The 23,957-nt window shown below is 35.9% G+C and overlaps 1 protein-coding gene across 9 annotated transcripts in view; it reads left to right on the top strand.

Annotated features, from left to right (window-relative positions):
* Kansl1l (KAT8 regulatory NSL complex subunit 1 like) overlaps positions 1 to 23,957 on the top strand; it is a 91,729-nt gene that overhangs the window by 8,244 nt on the left and 59,528 nt on the right. For 8 of the 9 annotated variants that reach the window (XM_029476682.2, XM_029476692.2, XM_029476690.2 and 5 more), the window contains exon 2: positions 7,788 to 8,907. In XM_029476682.2, coding sequence (XP_029332542.1) covers positions 7,817 to 8,907 — 1,091 coding nt within the window. In that variant the 5' untranslated portion in view covers positions 7,788 to 7,816. Of the gene's footprint in view, positions 1 to 5,980; positions 6,281 to 7,787; positions 8,908 to 23,957 lie in introns of those variants that run through there. The other variant, XM_029476676.2, reaches the window with a different exon arrangement.

The raw sequence follows: 23,957 nt of genomic DNA, 5'->3' as shown, positions 1-23,957 counted from the left end.
TGAGAGGCCTATCTTCAACCACACATCCAAATTTAGCCAGGTGCCAGTATAAACATGCTCTCAACTTTAGTTGTGATAAACACTTACAAAATCTTTATTTACTAGATATTTGATCTACTCATTGTCTTAGTTACTTTTCTATTGCTGTGATAAGACAGTATGACATAGGCAACTTATAAAAGGAAAAGTTTAATTTGAGGCTCATGTTCCTAGAGTATCTGGTCTTCATGGTGCTTCATGGTGGGAGCTTGGCATCAGGCAGCAGACCCTAGAGCAGTAGCTAGGAGCTCACAACTCTATCCATAAGCACAAGGCAGAGAGATCCAGACACTGGGATAGCACAGGTTTTTGAAACCTCAAAGCTTGCTCTCAGTGACACACCTCCTCCAAGAAAAACACACCTCCTAATCCTTCCCAAATAGTTCCACTAATGAGTGACCAGTTATTCAGATAGATTCAAACCAACACACTTTAAAGCCACTTTTCACATGAATGTAGTAGGTTTTTTTTTTTTTAAGTTCTTTATAGTTAAAATAAATTCACCTCCCCTCCCTTCTCTCTCTAGCATGCTCCTCTGTACATTTTGTGAGAGTAGACCTCTTTCTAGTATTTAGGATAGTATCAGACATTTTTATCTATGAAAGTTTTAAATGAATAGTTGATTTTTAGAATGAATATATATTAAATGGAGATAAAAGACTCAAGCTTCTACCCAAGGCAGACAATTATTTTATGACTTTGTAACTCTTTTCTTGTTTTTTGCCTTTAAAAAACCAAACTGATTAATGTCTATAATTTGTGCATTTTAATTTAATTTTTTAAATGATAGTTTTCTAGCTATCTTTCATAAGCATCCAATATGAAAAAGGTGTGTGGTGTAGTTGATTGTGAAATTCTCAATGAAAAGCAGATGGCTGTATTTGTAATTAAAGTGTCTTACTGCCTTTCTAAGGTTGATTTACTAAGCACAGGATACACAGTTAAGTTCTATGAAATAATTGTGATTTTCTTGAACTAAACAGTAAACTTATTCATTTACTCTTATTTGTTCATTATTGTGTGCTTTTAAAATTATAAGGTTTAGTATATTTTGCCTTTATCCAATTACCTACTTTGTGTGTTAATGAAGTATATTCAACTAAGAATAAGTTAATTAAAGTTTGTATAATGGTTGGAGCCATCATTCAGAGTTAAGTCGAATGACTTAAAACTTAGTGATTTAAGACTACTGTTTTAAGTATTTAGTTGGCTGGGTTTGGTCTCATATGCTTTTTTTGTTTGTTTGTTTTTGTTTTTGTTTTTTTTTTTGTTTTTGTTTTTCGAGACAGGGTTTTTCTGTATAGCCCTGGCTGTCCTGGAACTCACTTTGTAGACCAGGCTGGCCTCGAACTCAGAAATCCGCCTGCCTCTGCCTCCCGAGTGCTGGGATTAAAGGCGTGCGCCACCACGTGCGCCTCATATGCTTTTAATCCTAGAACTTAGAAGGCAGAGAGGCAGACATTTTTTTGTAAATTCGAGTCTAGGTTGGTCTACTTACAGAGTTGCTGGCTAACCATAGCTACATAATGAGACTGTATCTCCAAAATAAATAAAAACCAAAATGAATAGATAGGTAGGTAGGTAGGTAGGTAGATAGGTAGGTAGGTAGGTAGGTAGGTAGGTAATCAAAAGGTTGTTGTATTTGGTACTTAGCATTGGGAAAGTACAATGAATTTTTTTCTTATGAATATTTTGGTGTCACATCTTAAAAAATCTTCAAAATACTACAAAAATTTTCTCCCTCTTTTCCCTCCTAGATGTTTTTAAGAGTTTTAGCTTTTACATGTAGGCCCATCATTCATTTTGATGGATCTGACGATTTTCATACATGGTATGAGGTTTGTGTGGAGATTCATTTTTCCTCTACAGTGAATTGTGAGCTTCCCAAAATACTGCATGTGTGTAGCAGTGTATTTCTCATCTGTTTTCTTTCCAGTTTTCTGTATGCTTATCCTTAGCTGGTACAGCACTGTCCTTAACCAAATGTCAGTACACAGTGTGAGTCCTTCAAGTTTGTTCTTTTTCAGAATTATTTTTGGCTATTTTAGTTCTTTTGACTGTAAGTCATTTTAGTCAGCTTGTCAGTGTTAACAGAAATTCTTCCAAAATTTGGTTGAAACTATGTTTAATTTCACAAGTCATTTTGAGGAGAGTTAAGATCTTACCAGTGTTAAATAGTCTCTCTCATGAGTGCAATGTATTTATGGAAGTCATCTGGGTATTCTTTGTGTTTTATATTTCTCAGTGTATGGATCATACACATTTTGTCAAATTTATTTTGTTGTGACTAGAAGTGGGAGCCAGCTCCCTGAGTAATACCAGCCTTGACCATGCAGCTGTGCCAGTACTGCTGTGTACCTTTGAAGGGTGTATTAGTCAGAGTTCTCTAGATGAACAGAACCAATAGACTGAAGGAACTTACCAGAGTGGCTTACAGGTTGTGCTCTAGCTATCTGAACAACTGTCACCCACTGGAAAGGCCAAGAATGCAGTAGTTGTTTGATCCCTAAGGTTGTAAGTCTCAGCTGGTGTTCTAGAAGGCTGTGTTGGAGTCAGGAATGAAGTCCCTTCTAATGCCAGCAAAAGGATGACTCGGCACCAGCAGGAAGGATGGACTTTCCATCGGGAATGTGAGCAAAGCCAAAGCTCCGTCCATGTCCTTCTATGGAGGTTGCAACCAGAAGCATGGTTCTGATTTAGGGTGGGTCTTCTCACCTCACATGATCGAATCAAGAAAATCCTTCCCAGGTGTCCCCATCTCTGGTTTTAATTGACTCCAGATGTAGTTAAGGTGACAACTAAGATTAGCCATCCAGGAAACATTGGAGTTATTACTGTTTTCAAATTTTCTATGTCTGATCTGGCTTTTCACATCTGTGATTATAAAGTACAATGGTTTAGTATTTTGACTGGGTCTGTAACCTGACTAAATGCTTGCTAGGATGAATGTTCTAGACTTTTTTTTTTTTTTCTGTAGATTCCTTGGGATTTTTCTATGTTAATGGAGAGGTTTATTTTCTAAGCTGCTTGCCCTTCTCTTCTTTCCATAACACACTTAGTAGCTCTTCTCGCAGGACACTACAAATGGATGATGAGAATATTTTGCTTAATTTCCAGTCATAGGGCAAGAGAATTCTTTATGCACTATCAAGATATAAACTATAGGTGCTGGTGAAATGGCTCAGCAGCTAACTAAGAGCACTGACTGCTCTTCCAAAGGTCCTGAGTTCAAATCCCAGCAACCACATGGTGGCTCACAACCACCCGGAATGAGATCTGATGCCCTCTTCTGGCACATCTTGGGGCTACAGTGTACTTATATATAATAATTAAAAAATTTAAAAAAATAACAAATTCAGGTCAGCATTTAAAAAAAAAGATATAAACTATAGACTTTCATGAATTTTGCTGAGTTAAGGAATTTCTTTCCTTTGTCCTAAATTTCAGGAGTTCTTTTTTTCCTTATAAGTGGATTTTACAATCTGTGAAATGCTTTTACTATATGATACCCTGGTTGTTTGTTTGTTTGTTTGTTTTAAACTTTGATATGGGGAATTTAAGTGATTGGTTAAAAAAATGTTGAATTTGCCTTGAGTTCATGAAATATACCATACTTGATTGGGTCACATTATCCCATTTGTACAGTGCTGTAATTGTACAATCATTGTTAAAATAGTAATTAAATAGGTATTTCTACTAGTTATAATTACATGGCAGCTGATGGGATCAAACACCCTCTTTTGGCTTCCACAGGCACTACACACACATGGCACACAGATGTACATGCAGGCAAAGCACCCATACACATAATAAAATAAATTTGAAAAAACCAAAAACCTGCCCTAAACTGTCTTCCTTTTCAGAGTATAAGAGTGTTTGAGGGTGCTAGTGGTGTGTGGAGAATGGTAAGGCAGTCACAGAGAAAGACCAGAGCTGTTTTAAATACATTGGTCAGGGTAGGGCTTTAATGGTGACCTTAGTTCAGCAAGGTGAATGAAGGGGGCTAGTCATCTAATAGGAGCTGTTTTCATACTTACAAAATAACAAGTACTGTCACTTGTTGGTTAACATGAAGCTCGGTGTTCCTGGAGTGTATTAATCCATGGAGAATACTGTAGAAGATGAAACAGGTAGAGACCTGATAATGTAGAAATCTCTAGGCCATGATAAAGGTAATTTTAGATTTTATTGTAAATACAGGGCTGACTGCTAATTTAGTCAGCAGATATTTATAGAGTGCCTGGTCACTTTTTTTTTTTTTTAATAATAGAAAAGTAGCAGGCTAAACATTACTAGAGCTTGTAAGAGCTAATAATTATAGTATGATATAATATAATACTTTACATAAATATGCAAGTAGGCAAAAGTATTTTAGAATTTTTTTCAATTGGAAAATATACAAACAATTATATATGTGTATAAAATTTAAATGATTGAAATGAATCACTTACATGTTATACTGAAAACATAATGCATACAATATACAAATATTTTCATGAGTCTCTTTAGTTATACATTACAGAGACTTACTTCTGCTTAGGTTTTGTTTGTTTGTTTGTTTGTTTGTTTTTCAAATAAGGATACATTTGGGAATAGTGCACAAAAGAACTTCATGGAAATTTTAAATAGGGGTTGTGTTATAGCTAAAAGACTAAAAGTCTTCATCTCAAATGCAGTTATGTTATAATCTCAAATACTAAAAAATGACTTTAAAAGGTGGTTATCTGTTCATGGGTAACAAAAGCCCTCTTGTTATCTAAACCTTCTTTTCCAGCTTCTTCATTTTGGCTCTCTCTCTCAGAGTCTCTCATCAGCTCTAATCAGGTGAGCAGGTACTGCGGCCCTCTCCAGGCTTGACTGGGGAGACTCTGCTTCCCAGATGACTCACAAGCCACCTGTGCCATATGGTCATTCCAGCGTACAGACTAGCAGTTAGCTGCTTTACTAAGGGGAGAGACAATAAGACAGAAGTCATACTCGAGCATTTCTGCTGAATTTAGTCACCTTGAGTATACCACTCAGTCATACTCAAGAGGCAAGATTATGCAGATAAGAATAGCAGTCGATGATTATTAGGACCATTTTGTATGTAGAGTGGTAAAACGGAGCTGTCACAAGGTTGTCTATACATTTTCATTTTCCACCATAGCTAGTCCTTGGCCACTTTAACCTTTGCATTTATTTCCTTCTATTTTTATTCTATTCCTTAACTGTCCTTACTCTAATTAGTTGTAATTCTCCCTCCTCTTCACCCAAGACTCTCTGCCTCATGATATTTTACCTTATGGTGTCTGCTGCAAGCAACTTTGATTATATCCATAACATCTTGTTTAATTGTTTGTGAGTGGGATAAGAGATAGAAATGTTATTGTGGCTCTTTCTTGATTACTAAATAGTAAGGGATATGACAATTACTTGATCAAATTTTTACTTAAATCCTGGGAGATTTAGGTATTTTGCCCTAATGATTTTTTTAAATCTATGTGTGTGTGTGTGTCACATGTGAGGGCACTGTCTGAGCCCAGAAGAAGGGCTTCTCCCCTGGAGCTGGAGTTATAGGCAGTTGTGAGTTGTACAGTGTAGGTGCTGGGAACAGAATACAGTCCCTCTCAAGAGCAAGTGCTTGTAACCACTGAGCCGTCTCTCCATTACTTCTCAGATGTTGAGTAATGATTTTTCTATTTCCATTCAAAGCAGAGTGAATTTCAAACAAAAATATTATTTTAATATTTCCCTTAATATTTAAGATGAACGTGCCGGGCATGGTGGCACACGCCTTTAATCCCAGCACTCGGGAGGCAGAGGCAGGCGGATTTCTGAGTTTGAGGCCAGCCTGGTCTACAAAGTGAGTTCCAGGACAGCCAGGGCTATACAGAGAAACCCTGTCTCGAAAAAAACCAAAAAAAAACCCCCAAAACCAAAAAAAATACCAAAAAGATGAACGTGAGTCTATTACACTAGAAATTATTGCTTAGTTACACAGAATTTGGGGTAATTCAAATTTGAAGGCAGACTAAACACATTTTACATTATTGAGAGATAAATGTGTGTGTCTGCACACACAATGTGTATATATATAAACAGCTGTATTTTATCACCTAGTTATTCATTAACATTTGTTCATTTGGCATTTGCTCCTTTTGTCCCAAGTCATAAAATTTGTAATGAAAATGAAAATCCTCTTAAGCCATTACTCTTCCTTCGCTCTCATGGAACTTGATGCAACTATTGTTAGGGTATGGTAGGTATTTTTCTAGTCCACTTTTTATTAAGTATAAGCATGGACATCCATATATATGATATCTTTTATGTTTGTGTTATATTTATATGATGTAAAACTAATATGTGTGTGTGCATGCCCACACTGTTCCTTTTTCTTCTTACTGTTAGTTTTAAAGCCTTTCCATATTGATACTCTTTCAGCTTCACTAGTTTATTCCAATGTGTTTTATTGTTCTTTCCGCTTTGGTTTTATTTTATAGCTGAGTTGTTTTGGATTAGTGTTTTGCTATTAGAACCATTGTTCATATAGCTATGATAAGCATGTTTTCTACTTTATGTACAAATTACTCAACCAGTTTGTGGCCTCAGTAGATGTGAGAAATTTTGCTTGCTTATTTCCTCATCATAAGTGATATTTCAGACTTGAATCATTTTATTGGTTTTGTGTATGGAAACGTGGACTTTTGCTTTGCTGATAGACATTTCTTACTACTGTATGTACAGTTATAGCTAGCATTTGGGTGCACTTAATATTAGAATGTGCCATGTGTGTTGAAAAGTTATGGAGCGTAATAGTTCCAGTGTATTATCACTACAAACCTAAAATAGTTAGTTCTGTATGGTTTTTTGCTAAGTATGCTCTTGGAAACACTTCTAACTAGATTGCCCTTTTCTGTGTTGTCAGGACATGGGACTTCATTCTTTTCTTTTGAAGTTTGAATTGATCTTTGCTGGTCATCTGACATGACTTGCACTATTTACTTGGTAGGAGGAGTACATTCTACAGTGATAATTAATAAACATATTTGTGAGAATGGAAAAACATTGTAGATACATTTTTAGAAAAAACCACATGCCTCAGATTAGGCATTTTCTCACTGCTCTGTTATTTTTAGCAACTATGAACTCATATGTTTTGCATTTACTTAGGTGTACTTATATCAGATTATTGAACATATTTTACCTGTAGTTATTACTGTTCAAGTTGAGAAAAATTCCAGATGGAACTTTATTTTAGAAAATGCTATTGTTTCTTAAAGAAATATTCTTGCAGTTGTGAGATTCAATCACATTTTCAAGTTTGATTAAGAGATTCAAAATTGTAAGTTTTTCTCCTGACTGTCACTAAACACTATCAATGATGTGACTGTGAGATGTACTTGCATCCACACCTATTTGTTATTAAACCCTTCCTGAGACAGTGTGCAAGAGCATTTTATTTTTGGTGCTGTGTAGATAACACCCAGGATCTCACATGTGCTATACAAGAGCTATACCACTGAGGATATCTTCGGACTAGTAATATGCAACTTTAGTTGGAATTGTGAATATTAGGCTCACCAACAGAGTGGAGAATAACAGCTTATTATTGAGATAATGTGGGAAGTTGAGAGATAAAGGAAATCTTTGGTGCCTTGCTCATTTTAATCAGAAACATCAAACATAAAAGTTGCCCTCGGCAAAAGTGTAAGCATCAAGCTTTTGGTTCCTAGACGTTTGATCATGTATTTTTTATGTAATTTTAGGCTTCCAGTAATTATCTCCAGGATTCGCCATGACCCCAGCTCTGAAGGAGGCAACAACAAAGGGTATCTGCTTTTCATCTTTGCCAAATACCATGGAATCTGACAAGATGCTGTGCATGGAAAGTCCGAGAACTGTAGATGAAAAGCTTAAGGGAGGAGACACTTTCTCCCAGATGCTGGGATTTCCGACTCCTGAACCTACTCTAAATACTAATTTTGTGAATTTAAAACATTTTGCCTCCCCTCAGGCTTCAAAACATTTTCAGACAGTTCTTTTAATGAGTTCTAATTCAACACTAAATAAGTATAATGAGAATTATAACCAAAAGAAAGTAATGGAGGCCAACTGCAGTAAACTGAAAAACGTGCTGTGCAATGGCAGCAGCATTCAGCTCAGTAAGATCTGCCCTTCTCGCTCCGAGAACGAGTTCATCAAAAGGGAACTCTCGGATACCACAAGCCAGTGCGTGAAAGATATACAGATCGTTCTGGATTCAAATCTCACCAAAGACGCTAATGTAGACAAACTACATCTGCAAAACTGTAAATGGTACCAAAAGAATGCACTTTTGGATAAATTCACTGATACTAAGATTAAAAAGGGTTTATTGCAATGTACTCAAAAGAAAATTGGATCTAGCCACTCAGATGTGCCTACTAGTTCCTCAGCTGCTGAAAAAGAGGAGGAAGTGAATGCGCGTTTACTTCATTGTGTGAGTAAACAGAAAATGTTACTTAGCCAGGCTAGAAGAACTCAGAAACACTTGCAGATGCTCCTGGCGAAGCATGTTGTTAAGCACTATGGTCAGCAGATGAAATTTTCTATGAAACATCAGCTGCCCACAATGAAGATCTTTCATGAACCCACAACAGTTCTGAGTAACAGTTTACTTGAACACACTGAAATTAAGCCAGAAGTCAATATATTGGCTTCAGAGAATAAGTTTTGGAATGATACAAACAATGGCTTTTCTCAGTGTACAGCTGCAGAAATCCAAAGATTTGCACTGTCTGCTACAGGGCTGTTGTCTCATGTTGAAGAGGGTCTGGATTCTGACGCCACCGACAGCAGCTCAGATGACGAGTTGGATGAATATACCATTAGAAAAAATGTGGCAGTGTAAGTGTAATTACTAGTTTTTTTCCCTATTCTGGAGAGAGTAGCAATTATATTGGTTTCAAGATACATAATAAGAAAGTAGGTTTTCTAAAATCTTACTGCCATGATCTTTAAGTTATAAAACACTGGTGAATTTTAAAAATGTTTTGTTTCTTTTTTTCATACAATATATTTTGAACATTTTTCTTCCCTCAATACTTTCACAGATCTTCCCCCCTCCTTATCACCCAATTTTGTATTCTTTCTTTCTCTCAAAAAATAAAACAGAAGAAACAACAAAAAAACCCAAACCAAACAAAAAACCTGAAAAAAAAGAAAAAAAAGGACAAAAATTTATTAAACAACCCACAAAGCATGGGCACACACACGCACAAACAGAATGCCAACACCATGGAGTCCCTTTCATGTTGGCCAAGCACTCCTGCGAATGGAACCTTCCCTGGGAGTGTGGTCAATAGATCCAGTAACACTCCTTTGGAGAAAACTGCTTTTCTGCTTCCCAGAAACTATCAATCAGTTACAAATAGGTCCTTGGTTAGGGTTGGGACTTTGTCTCTTGTACTCGTTGCTGGGACTTTGGTTGAATCTATGGAGTCTTGTGTGTACTGCCACAGTCTATGAGTTGTGTCTGTAAGAAGCTGTTTTCTTTAGAATCATTCACCAGACTCTTTCTGCCTCTGCTTCTACGTAGATCTCTGAGCCTTAAGGGGAGGGCTCTGACAAAGACATCCCACTTAGGGCTGAGTGCTTGTGAGTCTCTCACTGTTTGCCTAGTTGTGCATCTACTTATTGGTTACCGTCGACTGCAAGAAGCAGCTTTTCTATGGAGGGTTGAGCGATGATCTGCTCTATGGGTATAGCAGGTCATTAGGAGTCATTTGATTGCTATGTTCCTTTAACAGAACAATCGGTTTTCACCTAGACCTGTCACCAATCCAGTCTCAGTTTACTGGGCACTTTAGCAGTATCATGTTTAGGTTCCACATTACGCCACCACCACACCTGTATGTCTTTCAGGTTTGTTGTATGTAGCAAGGTTTGTAATCAGGTGAAATTGATCATAACTTTTCTCCTCTAGTAGCCGACAAAGTACCTTGTAGCACCATGAATCAGTAAGTGGGAGTGAAGCTTCTTGTACAGCAGCTTGAGTTCTGCAAGCTTGGTGAGATAAGTAAGTTGTGTCTTCAGCAATAATGCCTTACCATCATGTTAGTGGAGAGTAACCAATAGGTTTGGCAACAGCCTGTAATGGTTTATTGGAGAGGAGGCCTACCTAGAGAGCTATTTTGGCCATTGATTTAAAAGATGTAACCCATTCCTAGCACTAGAGGTTTTACTTGCTGGTATGTCTAGTTGGGACATTCTCTTTCATTATATGTTGACTCGGTTTAAATTCCTTTCATATATGTATATTAGGAAGCCTCTACAATGTTTCTATGTGGCTTTTCAAAAGGCCTTCAGTGTTGTCTCTCTCCATAGTCCCACCTTTATCCTGCCTAACGTTCTTCCCCTCATCTTAATCCTCCTATCTTGGCTTCCCTTTTATCCCTTTATAACACTAGATTCTATTTGGTTCTTAGTGTGAAGATTTCCTCCTCTCCCCTGGTTCCTCACTCGCTACTTAACCTCAGTGGTTATTTATATTGAAACACATATCTAAAACACAAAGCTAACATCCAGATATAAGAGAAAATGTGATATTTGTCTTTTTGGCCTAAATTACTTCAGTCAGAATGGTGGTTGTTAGCTGCATAAATTTGTCTGAAAATTTCACGATTTTTTTCTTTAAAATTGAATAGTGATATATTTTTGTGTAAATACACCACATTTTTATTGCCCACTCATCACTTGCTGCTTATCTAAGCTATTTCCAGTTTCTGCTATAACGAATAGAAAAACAATGAACATGGATGAGCAAGTTCCCAAGAGTGATGTGGCTAGATCTTGTGGAAGATCTATTGCTACCTTCTGGCAGAGCTACCATTCTGATTTTTGTAGTGGCCATAGCAATTTGCACCTCTATCAGCAAGGATTAAGTGTTCCCTCTTTCCTGCATTCTTGCCAGCACATGCTGCCGTTTGTTGTTGTATTGATCGTGGCCATCCTGACTGGGGTAAGATGAAATCCCAAAGTAGTTTTAAGTTGTATTTCCTTGATGGCTAAGGATGTTGAACATTTTTAAAAACTGTTTTTTTCTTTCAGTCATTTGCATGTCCTCTTGTGAGAACTCTCTATTATATACCCCAGTTTTAAATGGGATTATTTGTCTGATGTTCATTTTTCTGTTCTTTATATATTATTGAAAGTAATCATTTAGTAGATCGTAATTAATTAAAGATTCTTTTTCCCTTCTGCAGGCTGCTACTTTTCTTGAATGATGGTATCCTTTGCTTGTTACTGAAGCTTTTTAGCTTCATGAGATCCCATTGTTGTTCTTAAGGCCTGTGCTATTGGCAGCCTGTTCAGAAAATCTATACCAATGGGTCCGAGACTGTTCCCCACTTCCTCTTCTGTCAGGTTTCTCTTCTGTCAGGTTTAGGGTATCTGGCTTTACTTTGAAGTATTAGATCCAGTTAGAGTTGAGCTTTATGCAGGGTGATAGACAGTGTGATCCATTTTTATTCTTCTAAATGCAGCTATCTAGTTTGACCAACATCATTTCTTGAAGATGTTGTCTTTTCTTCAGTGTATATTTTTGGTTTCTTTGTTCAAAATCAGGTGTCTGTATGTATGTGGAGTTATGTCTGGCTTTTCAGTTCAGTTCTGTACTGTTCATCTGTGTGTGTCTAGGTGTCTTAAGTTTCACTATGCAGCAATGTCTGGCCTAGAGCTCCTTATGTAGACCAGGCTGCCCTCCAATTCACAGAGATCTACCTTCATCTGCCTCTCGAGTGCTGGCATTAAAGGTGTGCATTACCCAGTTGGCTTAATGTATCTGTTTTATGACAGCCCTATAATGTTTTTATTGCAATAGCTCTATAAAAGGACTTGAAATCTGAGATAATGGTACCTTAAAATGTTTTATTTCTTAAGTCTTATGTGTGACTTTTCAGATATGCCAAGCGTTAGCCTCAGGATCTTCAGTAAATACTTCAATTCACAAGGTTTGTTTTATTCTGTTTTATAAGATCGCATAGTACGTGAACCTATGACACTTTTCTTGTGTACTTAGACCATCAGGGATTATACTTAAAACAATGTAAATGCTATGCAAATAATTGTTACACTGCATTGTATCATGACTAACAAGGAAAAATCGCTCTACATGTTCCATATGGAAGAAGTTTCAGAGATGATAGAAAATTTCTGTGCATTTGGTATATAATAGGTATCCTATATAGCTATTGAGGTCTCAGTTATCATTTGTGATTGGTTGAATCTGCAGATGTTATGGTATCTATGGATATGGAATACTGCACATACTATTTAAAAGTAAGTTACTTTACAATTTGTGGAAAATTTACACATAGGAATTGTAATTCTAATTACGCATAAATAAGCATTTTTTTTCTATTCTTGAATGTAATTAAAGCCTGGACCCTTATGAAATCACATGGGATCTCCTTACTGGCTTTGTGAATTTGTTAGTACAGGTAAAGTATTATGCTGCTTGATAGAAGGTAGAGATTGCTTTTAGATAGCCTAGGCTTGACTTGAACTCATTGTGGGCCCAAGGGTGGTCTTGAACTCTTTATGATCTTGCTTGTGCTTCTTAACTGCTGAGATTATAATAAGTATGCCTCTGACTCTCTAGGGTTTTGTATTTCAATGCATAATCTCTATTCTACCTGGAACTGTAACAAAATAAATAGAAAACATTTATTTCATCTGCAGTACCTGATGATCTGCTAAGAAGAACTGAGTTTTCAATTTAATTTGACTTAAATTTAAATAGTCACATGGAACATAGTTTGAAATTTCTTGGGGTCTAATAATGTTCATTAATTGATACACCTGCCTGAATATAACTGTGACATTAGGTTAGAAATAGTCTGCTGTTTTTTCAAATTTCCCAAAATGGATCATTATTATAGAATTAGAAACAAAGTTGTTTTTATTACTTAATATAGAACTAGTACATTTGTTTTTATAATGAGTAAAATGTGAAACAAAGCAAGCATTCCAGTCTCTTGGTGTTATAATGTCACTATAACTGAAATTTGCTTGGATGTAGGAACTAGGGTAGTCACTAAACACAATTTATCTTCCAGGCTGCCATTTTGCTAGTTATTTTAGTTCTGTCAATAATCATGGGTGGCCATGCTCATGTATCCGATCTGTGGCTATTTTGCAGATGTCATGCTTCACACATCCTGACACCATTCCTGAAAGGGCATCTGTGTGCCCAATCCAGTTCCAAGCGAGAGTTCAACCAGGTCTTTCATGTAGATGAGAGACCGTAAAGACCCCCATCAATCATCTTAGTGAAGAGCACAACAGCTCTTGCTACTTCAGGGACACCTAACCTGAGATGCTGAGAAGCTGTGGACTCTTTGCCAATCTGGCCTCAGGCAACACAGCTGAATGTCTCTGCTGTGCCTTGACTAAAGCAGTCAAGCAGCACTTAACCTTGCTGGCAGACAGTGTTGTCCCCACTGATACCGATTCCTAAAGAGGAGAACACAGCCACTGAATATGTTATGCAAAACAAGAAGCATGAAAACAATCCTAGAAATAGAAATAAACACACACACACACACACACACACACACACACACACACACTATCAAAGAGGGAGGCAAAATAGTTTTCCAGTAACTGACCTCAAAGAAGAAGAATTTCTATGGATTAAGTGCCCGGGAAAGAATCGTTTTAGGGAAGCTTAGCAAACTAAGAGAGTATGGACAATAAAATCAGGAGAGTGATAGGAGAGAGACTGAAATAATGAACTGAGCAGTTTTGAACTGAGAAATACAGTGAAAGGAATGAAAAGTGCACCAGAGGGCGTCAGATGATGTGCTCAAACAGAAGAGATCTTGAAATGAAAGGTGACTTGGAAAAATCCAGTTAGAGAAGAAACTTTAAAGAAGAAAGCCTAGAAAACGTAACGGGTTTTCCCAGTGGTGCTAGTCTGTAGTCAGTAATTACAGAAAAGTTGGGAAAGTTTAAGGAAATAATGACTGAAAACTAATTGTATCTTAGAAAGCGTATATCAAGTACAGGAGAATCAAGAGTTTCTAATTGTAAAAGCACTACAGCAAGACAAGCTCAGACACTACCGGCAGGCTGGTGAGATGGCTTTGCAGGGAAGAAGGACCTCAGTGATTCCTGGAGTCTTTGTGAACACCCACCCATGATACATACACACTAAATGAAAAGCAGTGAATCACTGGCAGGGTCTTGAGTGTGGCAAAAGAAGAGAGTGCATATAGAAGAGAGTGGCTGTCATCAGAGCCCAGAAAGCTTTCAAGGTCAGAAAAGTATGTAATGACAAAGTGTTCAAAGAAAAATAAGCTTGTAGCCAAGAATACCCCAGCAAAGCTATCCTTCAGAAATAAAATGAAGGCAAAATAACAAGCTGAGAAGTTTACTACAAGTAGACTATATATATATATATATATATATATATATATATATATGCACATATATATGTATGTGTATATACATATATATGCATACATACATATATACACACATATATATACACACATATATGTATATATATATGTATATATGCACATATACAGCATACACACACACATATAAAATCACAAATGGAATTTTGAAGCTGAAAGTTAATAACTAAACATGAAAATAAAGTTGGTGGTAAAGGTAAGGAGTCAAGTCAGAAGACTGATAGACTTGAATGCTCTGTAATAGTGATGTATAAATAACGTAAGTCTTTACTGTGAAGGTTAAAAGAGGTGATTTTAATATGAGTTTTTAGTGGTTACCGAATGAAAAAGTGTAATAGTGATAGCAAGTCATGAAATGGGAGAGGAGTGAAAGTATAGAGTTTTTGTATGCAATTTGAGGTTATTTCTATGGGTTAGGTAGAATTTGATTATGTTTCCCAAAGAATGTGTGTTCTGAGTGTAGCAGTGCTGAGAGAATGTGCGAGCTTTGAGAGGGATCTTACTAGGAGGCCATTGTGATGATGCTCTAAGGTGGTTCTTATGTGGGTTGCTGTAAAATGGTAAGAGTGGCCCCCCATTTGTTTCTCTGGCTTTGAATCTCACCAAATGATACCTGACTTCATCACTTCCATAATGATGCCATTTGGCATAATATAGCCAGGAATTCTTCACCAGAAGGCAGACAGAAGGGGTTGCACTGACTGGGTTGTCAGTCTTTGACTTTCATCAATAAATAGACCTCTTTTCTTTACAGGGTACCGAGTGTCAGCTACTTCATTATAGTATATTTGCTGCCAGTTTAAAGTAGACTCATAGCTGAATCGTTTTCATGTCTCATAGTTACCACATATTATTTATTATACCAATATATAATACCATATGTTAACTGCAGAAAGGATTAAGTAATCAAAGCATAACAGAAAATCACTAGGTCTTGAAGAAGGAACAAATAGACTACATTTTAAAAATAGCAATAAGAAATCTGTACCTATTTAATAGTTAATTCAGTATCTTGAATGAAAAGATAAAATACTTAAGAATTGCTGAGTGGATTGGGGAAAAACAAAGGCCCAATTATATGTTCTCCAGTAGGATATTTCTGCTTTAACAGGAGACAAAGTACAGGGAATTAAAAATAAAAAGATATTCCATGCATATAGAAACAAAAAGAGAACAGGAGTTAGGTATACTTAGAGCAGGAAAGTCCAGATAAATGAAACACTGTAAAACAAAGTAGGTTATTATAATTGGTAAATAGTTTATCAAGAGATATAAGATTATAAATATACATATACCCAACATTGTGGTAAGTAATTTAGAAGGAGAAAAAATGAGACTGGAGCTCCCTATGTAGCCCAAGCTGGTGTGGAACTTAGTGTACAGCTGACATCATATTCAGTATTCCCCTGCATTTATCTCCTAAGTGCTGGGATTGCTGGTGTGTCCTTATGAAACAGATTTGAATATATCTGACAAGGCATACTAACTCAGTAACAATAGGTTTTTGTATGTCACATTCAGCAATAGGTAAACCACCCAATAGGCTATCTAAAACCCAACACTGGACTTGGGCTACTCTTTGGATCAAATGGACTTAACATATAGGACATCTATCCAATAGCAGTAGAATGTAGATTATTTTGAGGTGCTCATATAACATTTGTTAGAACACATTATAGGTAGGACACAAAATAAATCTTAACAAATTAAAGATTGAAATTACATCTGTAGGGCCAGTGAGATGGCTTTACTGGGTAAGGGTGCTTGCCATGCAAGCCTCACATGAGTTCGGTCTCAAACTCACAGCGAGGAAGAGAACAAATTACTGCCTTCTGCACATTGTCTTGGGTCTCCAATTCTGTATCCAAAGTCACACTTTTGAAGTACAAAAGAATAATAAAAACCAACCAAACAACAAATTTGCATCAGGAAACTTTTACATTTAAAAATGAAATGAAACTAAAAATGAGTAAAAATTTTGGGAAAATTAACAAATAGAAATTAAAGAGTTTCTCAGAAAAACCAATAGATCAATGAATAAAGAGAAAGTATAAAATAATCTCAAGAGAAGTTCAAGTGGAAAACATTATGAAAACACAATGTAGCAAAAGCTGTTATTAATAAGGAAGTGTATAGGAAAACCTGCATAACAAGAACTGTTTGAAATGGTCTTACGAGTAAGGAAAATAGGAAAGAATGAAGTCCTAAGTGTAAAGAAAGATTGGCATAGAAAAGAATTCAGTAGAGAACAAGAAAGCTACTGAAAATATCAATGAAACCAAATTTTTGCCAAGCTAAACAAAATAAATCTTCAATTAGACTAAGAATAATAGACTTATCAGAAGTAAGACAATAGAAGTGGCCAAACAAATATAGATTATAGTGTTCTATTAGGAATATTTGTACTCCAACAAACTTGATAACCTAGAAAAATATAATATATACACACAATACCAAGATAATAAAATAATTAAAAAATTAAACCTGCCAATGTTGAGCAAGGAGATGACAACAAATATCAAAAAGCAAGAACCTACCAGGTGATGGTGGAGTACACCTTTAATCTGAGCACTTGAGAGGCAGAGGCAGGTGGATCTCTGAGGTGAAGGCTAATCTGTTCTATTGAGTGCGTTCCAGGCCAGCCAGAGCTGCACAGAGAAACTTTGTTTTGAAAAAACCACAACCCCCCCCCACCACCACCACACACACACACACACGGCAAGGATTTGTGATTGTGACGGCCTCATTGTTGGAGTCTATGAAACATTCAGAGAACTAATAACAATCTTCATTCTTTCCTAAAAACTGGAGAGTACGGACTGCTTCCTCAATCACTTTATAAAGCCAGTACTGTCCTACTAGTAAAGCCAGAAAGGAAGACTGAAAGAAGACAAATAGGCCAGTCTCCATAATGAATATAAATTCAAAGTGTTTAACAAAAATAATTCACTCAAAGGCTTTAATTCAGGTAAAATAACCAGGAACCATTATCTAGTGGGATTTATTCCTTGGGTGAAAATATGAATTAGCATGCAAATCAATGATTATATCACATATAATTATATCACAGTACAAAAGCTTACATGATCATCAATACAAGGAAAAAAATCAATATCCTTTTTTTTTGTTGAAATTACCAACAGTTATAAAAGGAATGTATTCTAAAAGATTCCCAGATAATCTCTTAGTAATAGCAAACTTGAAAGCCTTTCTTTTAAGATAAGAAACAAGACAAGGATACTTATTGTTCAGACTGGTTCAAGAAAACAGACCAGGAAATTATGAATCATAGAAACATGATTTGTAGTTCTGGAAGGTAGGGCGTTTTCAGGTTGAACTTGCAGATTCAATTCTTGGAAATGTCTTCAAACTTGACATTATCTTCTATCTAGTTTCTCACATGGTACTGGGAGTCAACAAGTCCACAGCCTCTTTTGTAAGGATGTCAAGCCTAGGATGGAACAGAACTAGTCACTTCCCAGACTTCCCAGTGGATACTTCTTAAAGGTCACAAATTGCTACTAGGCTTCAAGGACTTTTAAGTAGACATGGACATTTAATCTGCTTCCTTCCAGGCAGCTCTGGAATTCTCAGCCAAATCAGGAAAGGATACACAAATGGAAAAGGAAGATGTTAAATAGGCTGTTTAAAAATGTTAGAATCTTATGAGAAAAACAGGTATCCTGAATATTGGCTGAAATACAAAAATCAGTAAACTTGCTAAATACAAAATCAATGTATAGAAACCCCTCAACTGAAAATGTAATCAAGAATAAAAATTCTTTTGATAGTAGCATGAATACAATTTATGATTGACTTGATAAAGACAGTGGAAGACATATATACAAAAAGCTATAAACCATTGATGAAAATGTCAAAGTAGACCCGAGTAAGTGGAAATACTCAACATTAATTATAGGCACTGTGCCAGATGCCTGTAATCCTATTCTTCGGTTCTCTCTCTCTGGAGATCAAAGTGGGAGGAGTTGGAGTATCTATTCGATTTCAGAATATGTTAAGGTTGTCTCAACAGTTTGGTGCTAGCAGTATAAATAGATATAACTAAGGAAAGGACTCATTGCAGAATGAGTTTAACTTATTTGTGTTCAATTTATCCTGGAGAAAAATGTCAAGAGCATACACATGGAAAGGGACAATTTCTTAAATGCTGGGGAGATTGCATATCTAAGTGCAGAATTGAATTGAATCCTTATACCAGTCCATATTTAATTCAAGATGGATTAAAGACCTAAACATGAAGATGTTAAACTGCTGGGAGAAAGTGGAGAGAAAGAGCTTGGCATATAGTTCTGCAAAGATTTTCTGGATTTGGCCTTAAAAGCGTCAACAAATGTAAGAATAGACAAATGGGATTACATTGAATTGAAAACTGATGCCCAACAAAAGAAACAGTGTGAACAGACAGCCTATAGAATGGAAAATTGCTAATCATTTAACAAGTTAATGACCAAGGGATATACTCAAGCCAGACAAACAGTAACAAGAAAACAAAGAGTAGACTTTTCTCCAAAGAAGACATACAAATTTCCAACCGGTACTCCAAAATGAAAAAAAAAAAAATGCAACTCAACATTACAAATCATCAGAAGATACCAACTAAAACTACAATGAGATAAAGTCTTTCGTGTGTGAATATGGTTATCATAAGTTCTGGAGAGAATACAAAGGAAACCTTTGCATATGGTTGATAATATAAATTAGTACAGCCTTTATAGGAAAAGAAACTTCTTAAACTAAAAAACCCCAGAACTATCGTGTATACTCCAGCAATCCTACTCTAGATATCTCCAAAGGAAATGAAATCAATAAATGGAATCATTTCTGCATTACCATTGTAATCTTCATCCACAATCAAATATGGAATGAAATATTATTCAGCCTTTGGGAAAAAAGTGAAATACATCACTTGTCAAGTAATTGAGCATAGAAGTCAATAATTGAAAAATGAATGTCATATCTCACTTAGGAGGAAAATCTAAAAGAGTCATAACATAGAAGCACAGTAGCCTAGTGCTTACCGGATTGCTCTGGATGAGGTGAGGAGAGAAGGAGGATGTTGGCAAGTGACTGTTTCCACGTAGGAAACTAAGTTCTGGAGCTCTTTTGTCAATATGCTGACTATTTCATAGAATATGTTGTGTGCCTGAAAGTTGCTAAGAGTAGATCTAGGGTTCTCACAATTAAAATGTATGTGAAATGATTGATATATAATTAACTTCATTGAAATCACTTCACATTGATTTATACAGGAAAACATCACACTACAATAATTATGTACATTTTTTGTTATTTTTCCCTCAGTAAATTTTTAAAAAAAATATCCATAATAGTTTTAAGTTGTCTTAGAAAAATCTAAGCCCTGCAGATACTATTTTGATAAATGAAATTTTAATAAAAGTGATATCATTAAAACTTTTTTAAAATTAAATTTTTATTCTTAGAAAACAGAGCTAATGGAAATTTATATGTACTTTCAATGTAATCTTTCTCAGATTCCTAATGTATATTTTTGAAAACAGTCAACATTTTTGTTGGCTTTTCGGAGCAAGGTCTTATTATGATTATGTAGTTCTGGCTGGCCTGGAACTAGCTATGTAGACCAGGCTGGTGTTGAACAACTCACAGAAATGGGCAGCCTTCTCTGCCTCCTGAGTGCTGGGATTAAGGCATGTGCTACCACTGGCTCCATATCAGTGATTCTAACATTGAGATGTATTCATGAGTAAAATTCACATATTTCTCCAAAGCAGGTTTTTGTTATTTTATTTGTGTATCTTGAATTGGTGTTGTCTTAGCATCAAGAAAGTGCAGTAGTTGAATTTGTACATGTAAACTCTTTAAAGACTGTTTACAATATTGACATTTATTACTTTAAAAAACTGTCGTTTTCTTACATTTTAAAGTGTGGCTTTATGCACATTTGTTATATAGAATTATTATGACTATAACACAACATTCAATTTGCCCTATTTCCAAACCACTTCAACCATGTTAATATTTTTAAATATTTAGGGTCAAGTTTTGTCACAAGTAAAGCGAAAGCCTTAACAACATATAACTGTCTAAACAAAATATTGAAAATTCTGTAGAAATTCCCTCTTACTACATTAAAAGATCTCAGGCTACAGATTCAGTTGAATACACTCTTCTATTTTCCTTGCTACAAAATCAATTGAGTAATGAAGTCTATTTCTAGATGACATTTTAAATATCATTAGTTTTATTAGCTTTATTATTACTGGCAACAGAGGGAGAAGAATGCCTTTAAAGGATGGCCTGCTTGATTTTAGGTATAAACATCAGTGAAATTATCTTCTAAGAGTTATTGTTAAGGATCAGATTTTAAAGTTCCATGGGTTTTTGCGGCCTAGTACTAAGTATTTTCAATGTAAATTCTTCTATTTTGCAGAATATAAGGTTATTTGGGAATGTATACTGTATGGTGGTATTACAGAAATGTCTCTATTTTTGGTTAATTTGTAGTTCTCCTTTTTGAGGAACAAAAGTAGTTTTATTTTGGCTTCTGATTGTTTTTGTTGCTGGTGATGCGGTTTTAATAGTCTTTTACCCTCTTTCCAGAGCCATTGTAGTCTTTGGAAGAACTACAAATAAGTCTACATATGTGGTGCCATAGCAAAAAATAGGTTTCCTCTGAGCTGTTTCAAATTTGAAACTCAGAACTTTTTGTTGAAATTTTAACTCCACTGTCCACTCAACTAGACCTTTAGGTAGGGTTCAATCTATATAATTGTCTACTTTTTGAACAGAAGAAATATATATGCATGGATGTATATGCACAGGATATTTATTGAATTATATTTTCCTTTGTTAGTATGCTTTAGTCTGCTTTAAAAATTCATGCTTTTGTTCTCTATGTCCATAGTTGTCAATGTTCCCTATCACACAAGAATTGTATAAGGATAGTTAAGAGTATTTAACAGAGAGGAAAAGTGTGGTAGCGACACTGTACATGAATATATACCCTGTTTTTCTCTCTTCCTTTGCTTGATAGGACTTGAGAGCAGAAGAGGGAGAGTAGAGCTAACTTTTCTGGTTAATGCATGAATTCGTTTTAAGTTATGCTAGAAGCTTTGTTTAGATGGTTTATGTACTGAGTTCTACCAGGGTTCTAGTTAAATGTAAATAATATCTACTTTGTGCCACTCTTTGTTATTGAAACCCTTTAATACCTTCACTCCTTAATTTTTTGTCATTATGCCAGCATTTCTAAGCTTCACCTTTCTTTTATATTATATGTTGTTTTTGTGGTTATTGGGGCAGAATCTTGCCTTGTCCATGCTGGCCTTGGACACACTATCATGCCTACAAATCATTAAGTTTTAGGATTGGGTCATGAGCCAGCATGTCTAGCTGACTGTAAACACTTTAATTGAGAACTTGTTAACTCATCCTAATGGCAGGAAATATCTTTGAAGGAGAGCTTCATTAAGATAGAGTAAGCTGACATAGCAGGGGGACCTCCACATATCACAGATGAAGGACTGATTTTTTTCTTCTCATTTAACAGTTAACAATTAGGCATGCTACGGCCTGTTAACTCTGTTGTCTCCCTGCACTGACTCACTAGCACTCCCTTCATTTCCACACCCAGCTATTTTTAAGGAGCCACTCAATTAGATGTAAAGGCAAGCTCCTGCAGATACAGATTATTTTGGCTTACCTCTTAGAGTCAGACTTTGAAACTTAGACTTAACTAGCATTTTAGACTGGGAAATGAAGTCTACAGCTGTTCTGCTTAGGGCTCAGAGCTGAGTTCTGTTATTATAATTCCAGCATTCTGGATAATGAGGCAGGAGGATTATAAACCTGAGGGTAATCTGGGCTATAAAGTGATTCTGATGTGATACTAGCCTATAATATAGTATTGTTCTCTTGCAAAAACTACAGAAAAGAAAGAAAAATGACTAGACATTGGGAGAGAGACTGCAGAAATGCAGTCTATTTGGTTTTCTTTGGCCTTCCACATGTCCATATACGCCTTTCTCTTATATAAAATGTACCAATTTCTCAAAGATGACAAGCTAGAATCATACAATGAAGTAGAGTATCCTTCCATTGTGTTAAGATGTGGTTCATCAATGTGATGAGCTACAAACTGGCAAACGTTATTTTGACTTTCTGTTTCTTATATGATGCAGAAAGGACAGGAAAGTTGCAATAAAATTCATAGGAGAGTTAAAGTATTTGCTACGGAAGCACGAGGATTTGACTTTAGATGCCTAGCTCATGAGTGGAAAGCTGCATGTATCTGTGTGTACCTGCAATACCAGTCCTGGGGTATGGAGAGAGGGAAGTCTGGGATAGTGGGGCACTAAGTGTATTTAATGAGTGAACTCCAGCTCGTCCAGTAAGAAGCCCTGTCTCCTAAAATAAGGACAGCACTTTAAGAAGACAGCTGATGTCTACCTCTGGCTTCCACAGGTTTGTCCAACATCATACACAAAAGTACTCTAACTGGTTAAAAGAAAAATGTGGATATGCACAATAGTTCCTGGCTTTTACAGCACCAAAACCTGCTGTAGCAGTAGAGTAAGGTCTTAGAGGAACCCCAGTGTTGCTTTGCGAAGTAACAGTCTTTTCCTTTGTTTTCTATAGAATCTCACTTTGCTGCATGGGGATGTATTCTCATATCTTTTATGATTATATGCCGTCATAGTAAACCATTATTGGATGTTGCACTCTGTTATTAACCCTGGACCCAAGGTTTAGTTTCTGTTAGTCTTGTGGTAGCTTTTGCTAACAGAGTTCTCAGTGTTTCACTTTTTGTCCCATCTTATGAGTTAAATATGAAAATAACCAAGTCAAATTTCGTCCTTTACTGGTAATTAAGTTTTGTTAATTTCTCTTTCTTCATCAATTTAGTGAGTTGTCTCAGTGTCATGTTTACTATATACTTGGCTTGAACAAAGCTTTAAAGAAAGATGAAGTTTATGCAGTTAAATAAGCAAGTAATTTAATAACCCACTAAAACAAAATTATTTTCTAGAGGAGGACCACACTGAACAATCTTCTATTTGTATGTTTGTGTGTTTGTATGGTCAGTTACTAGATAGGTGTATATGTACATATACACAGAAGAATAAGTAGCAATAGACATGGACCTTGAAATGACAGAGATGATGTGAGTAACATATTTGTTTTGAACATACTTAGTGAAGTCATAAATCACAAGAAATTGAAGATAAAATAACCACTAAACTCTCAGAATCCAAAACAGTAACCTATTTTTCATCTTAGCAAGAGAATGGCTATTTAGAATGCACTAAATAAAACATTGATAGCTTTTGTTAGAAGTATGATTTCAGAAGTCAATGGAATGATAATAGAAATGTTGAAAAAAACATATGAGTTATCTATTCAACGAAGTGAGTTTTAACAACGGCGAATGGCATTTCCAAGTAAGTAGAACTGACAAAAGTCAGTATGAGTGCA

The sequence above is a fragment of the Mus caroli genome, unplaced genomic scaffold, assembly GCF_978045245.1.
Source record: "Mus caroli unplaced genomic scaffold, Mus_caroli_1 scaffold_1, whole genome shotgun sequence".
Lineage (NCBI taxonomy): Eukaryota > Metazoa > Chordata > Mammalia > Rodentia > Muridae > Mus > Mus caroli.
Note: the sequence above shows the minus strand (reverse complement) of the source record. Positions and strands in the feature narration are given on the sequence as shown.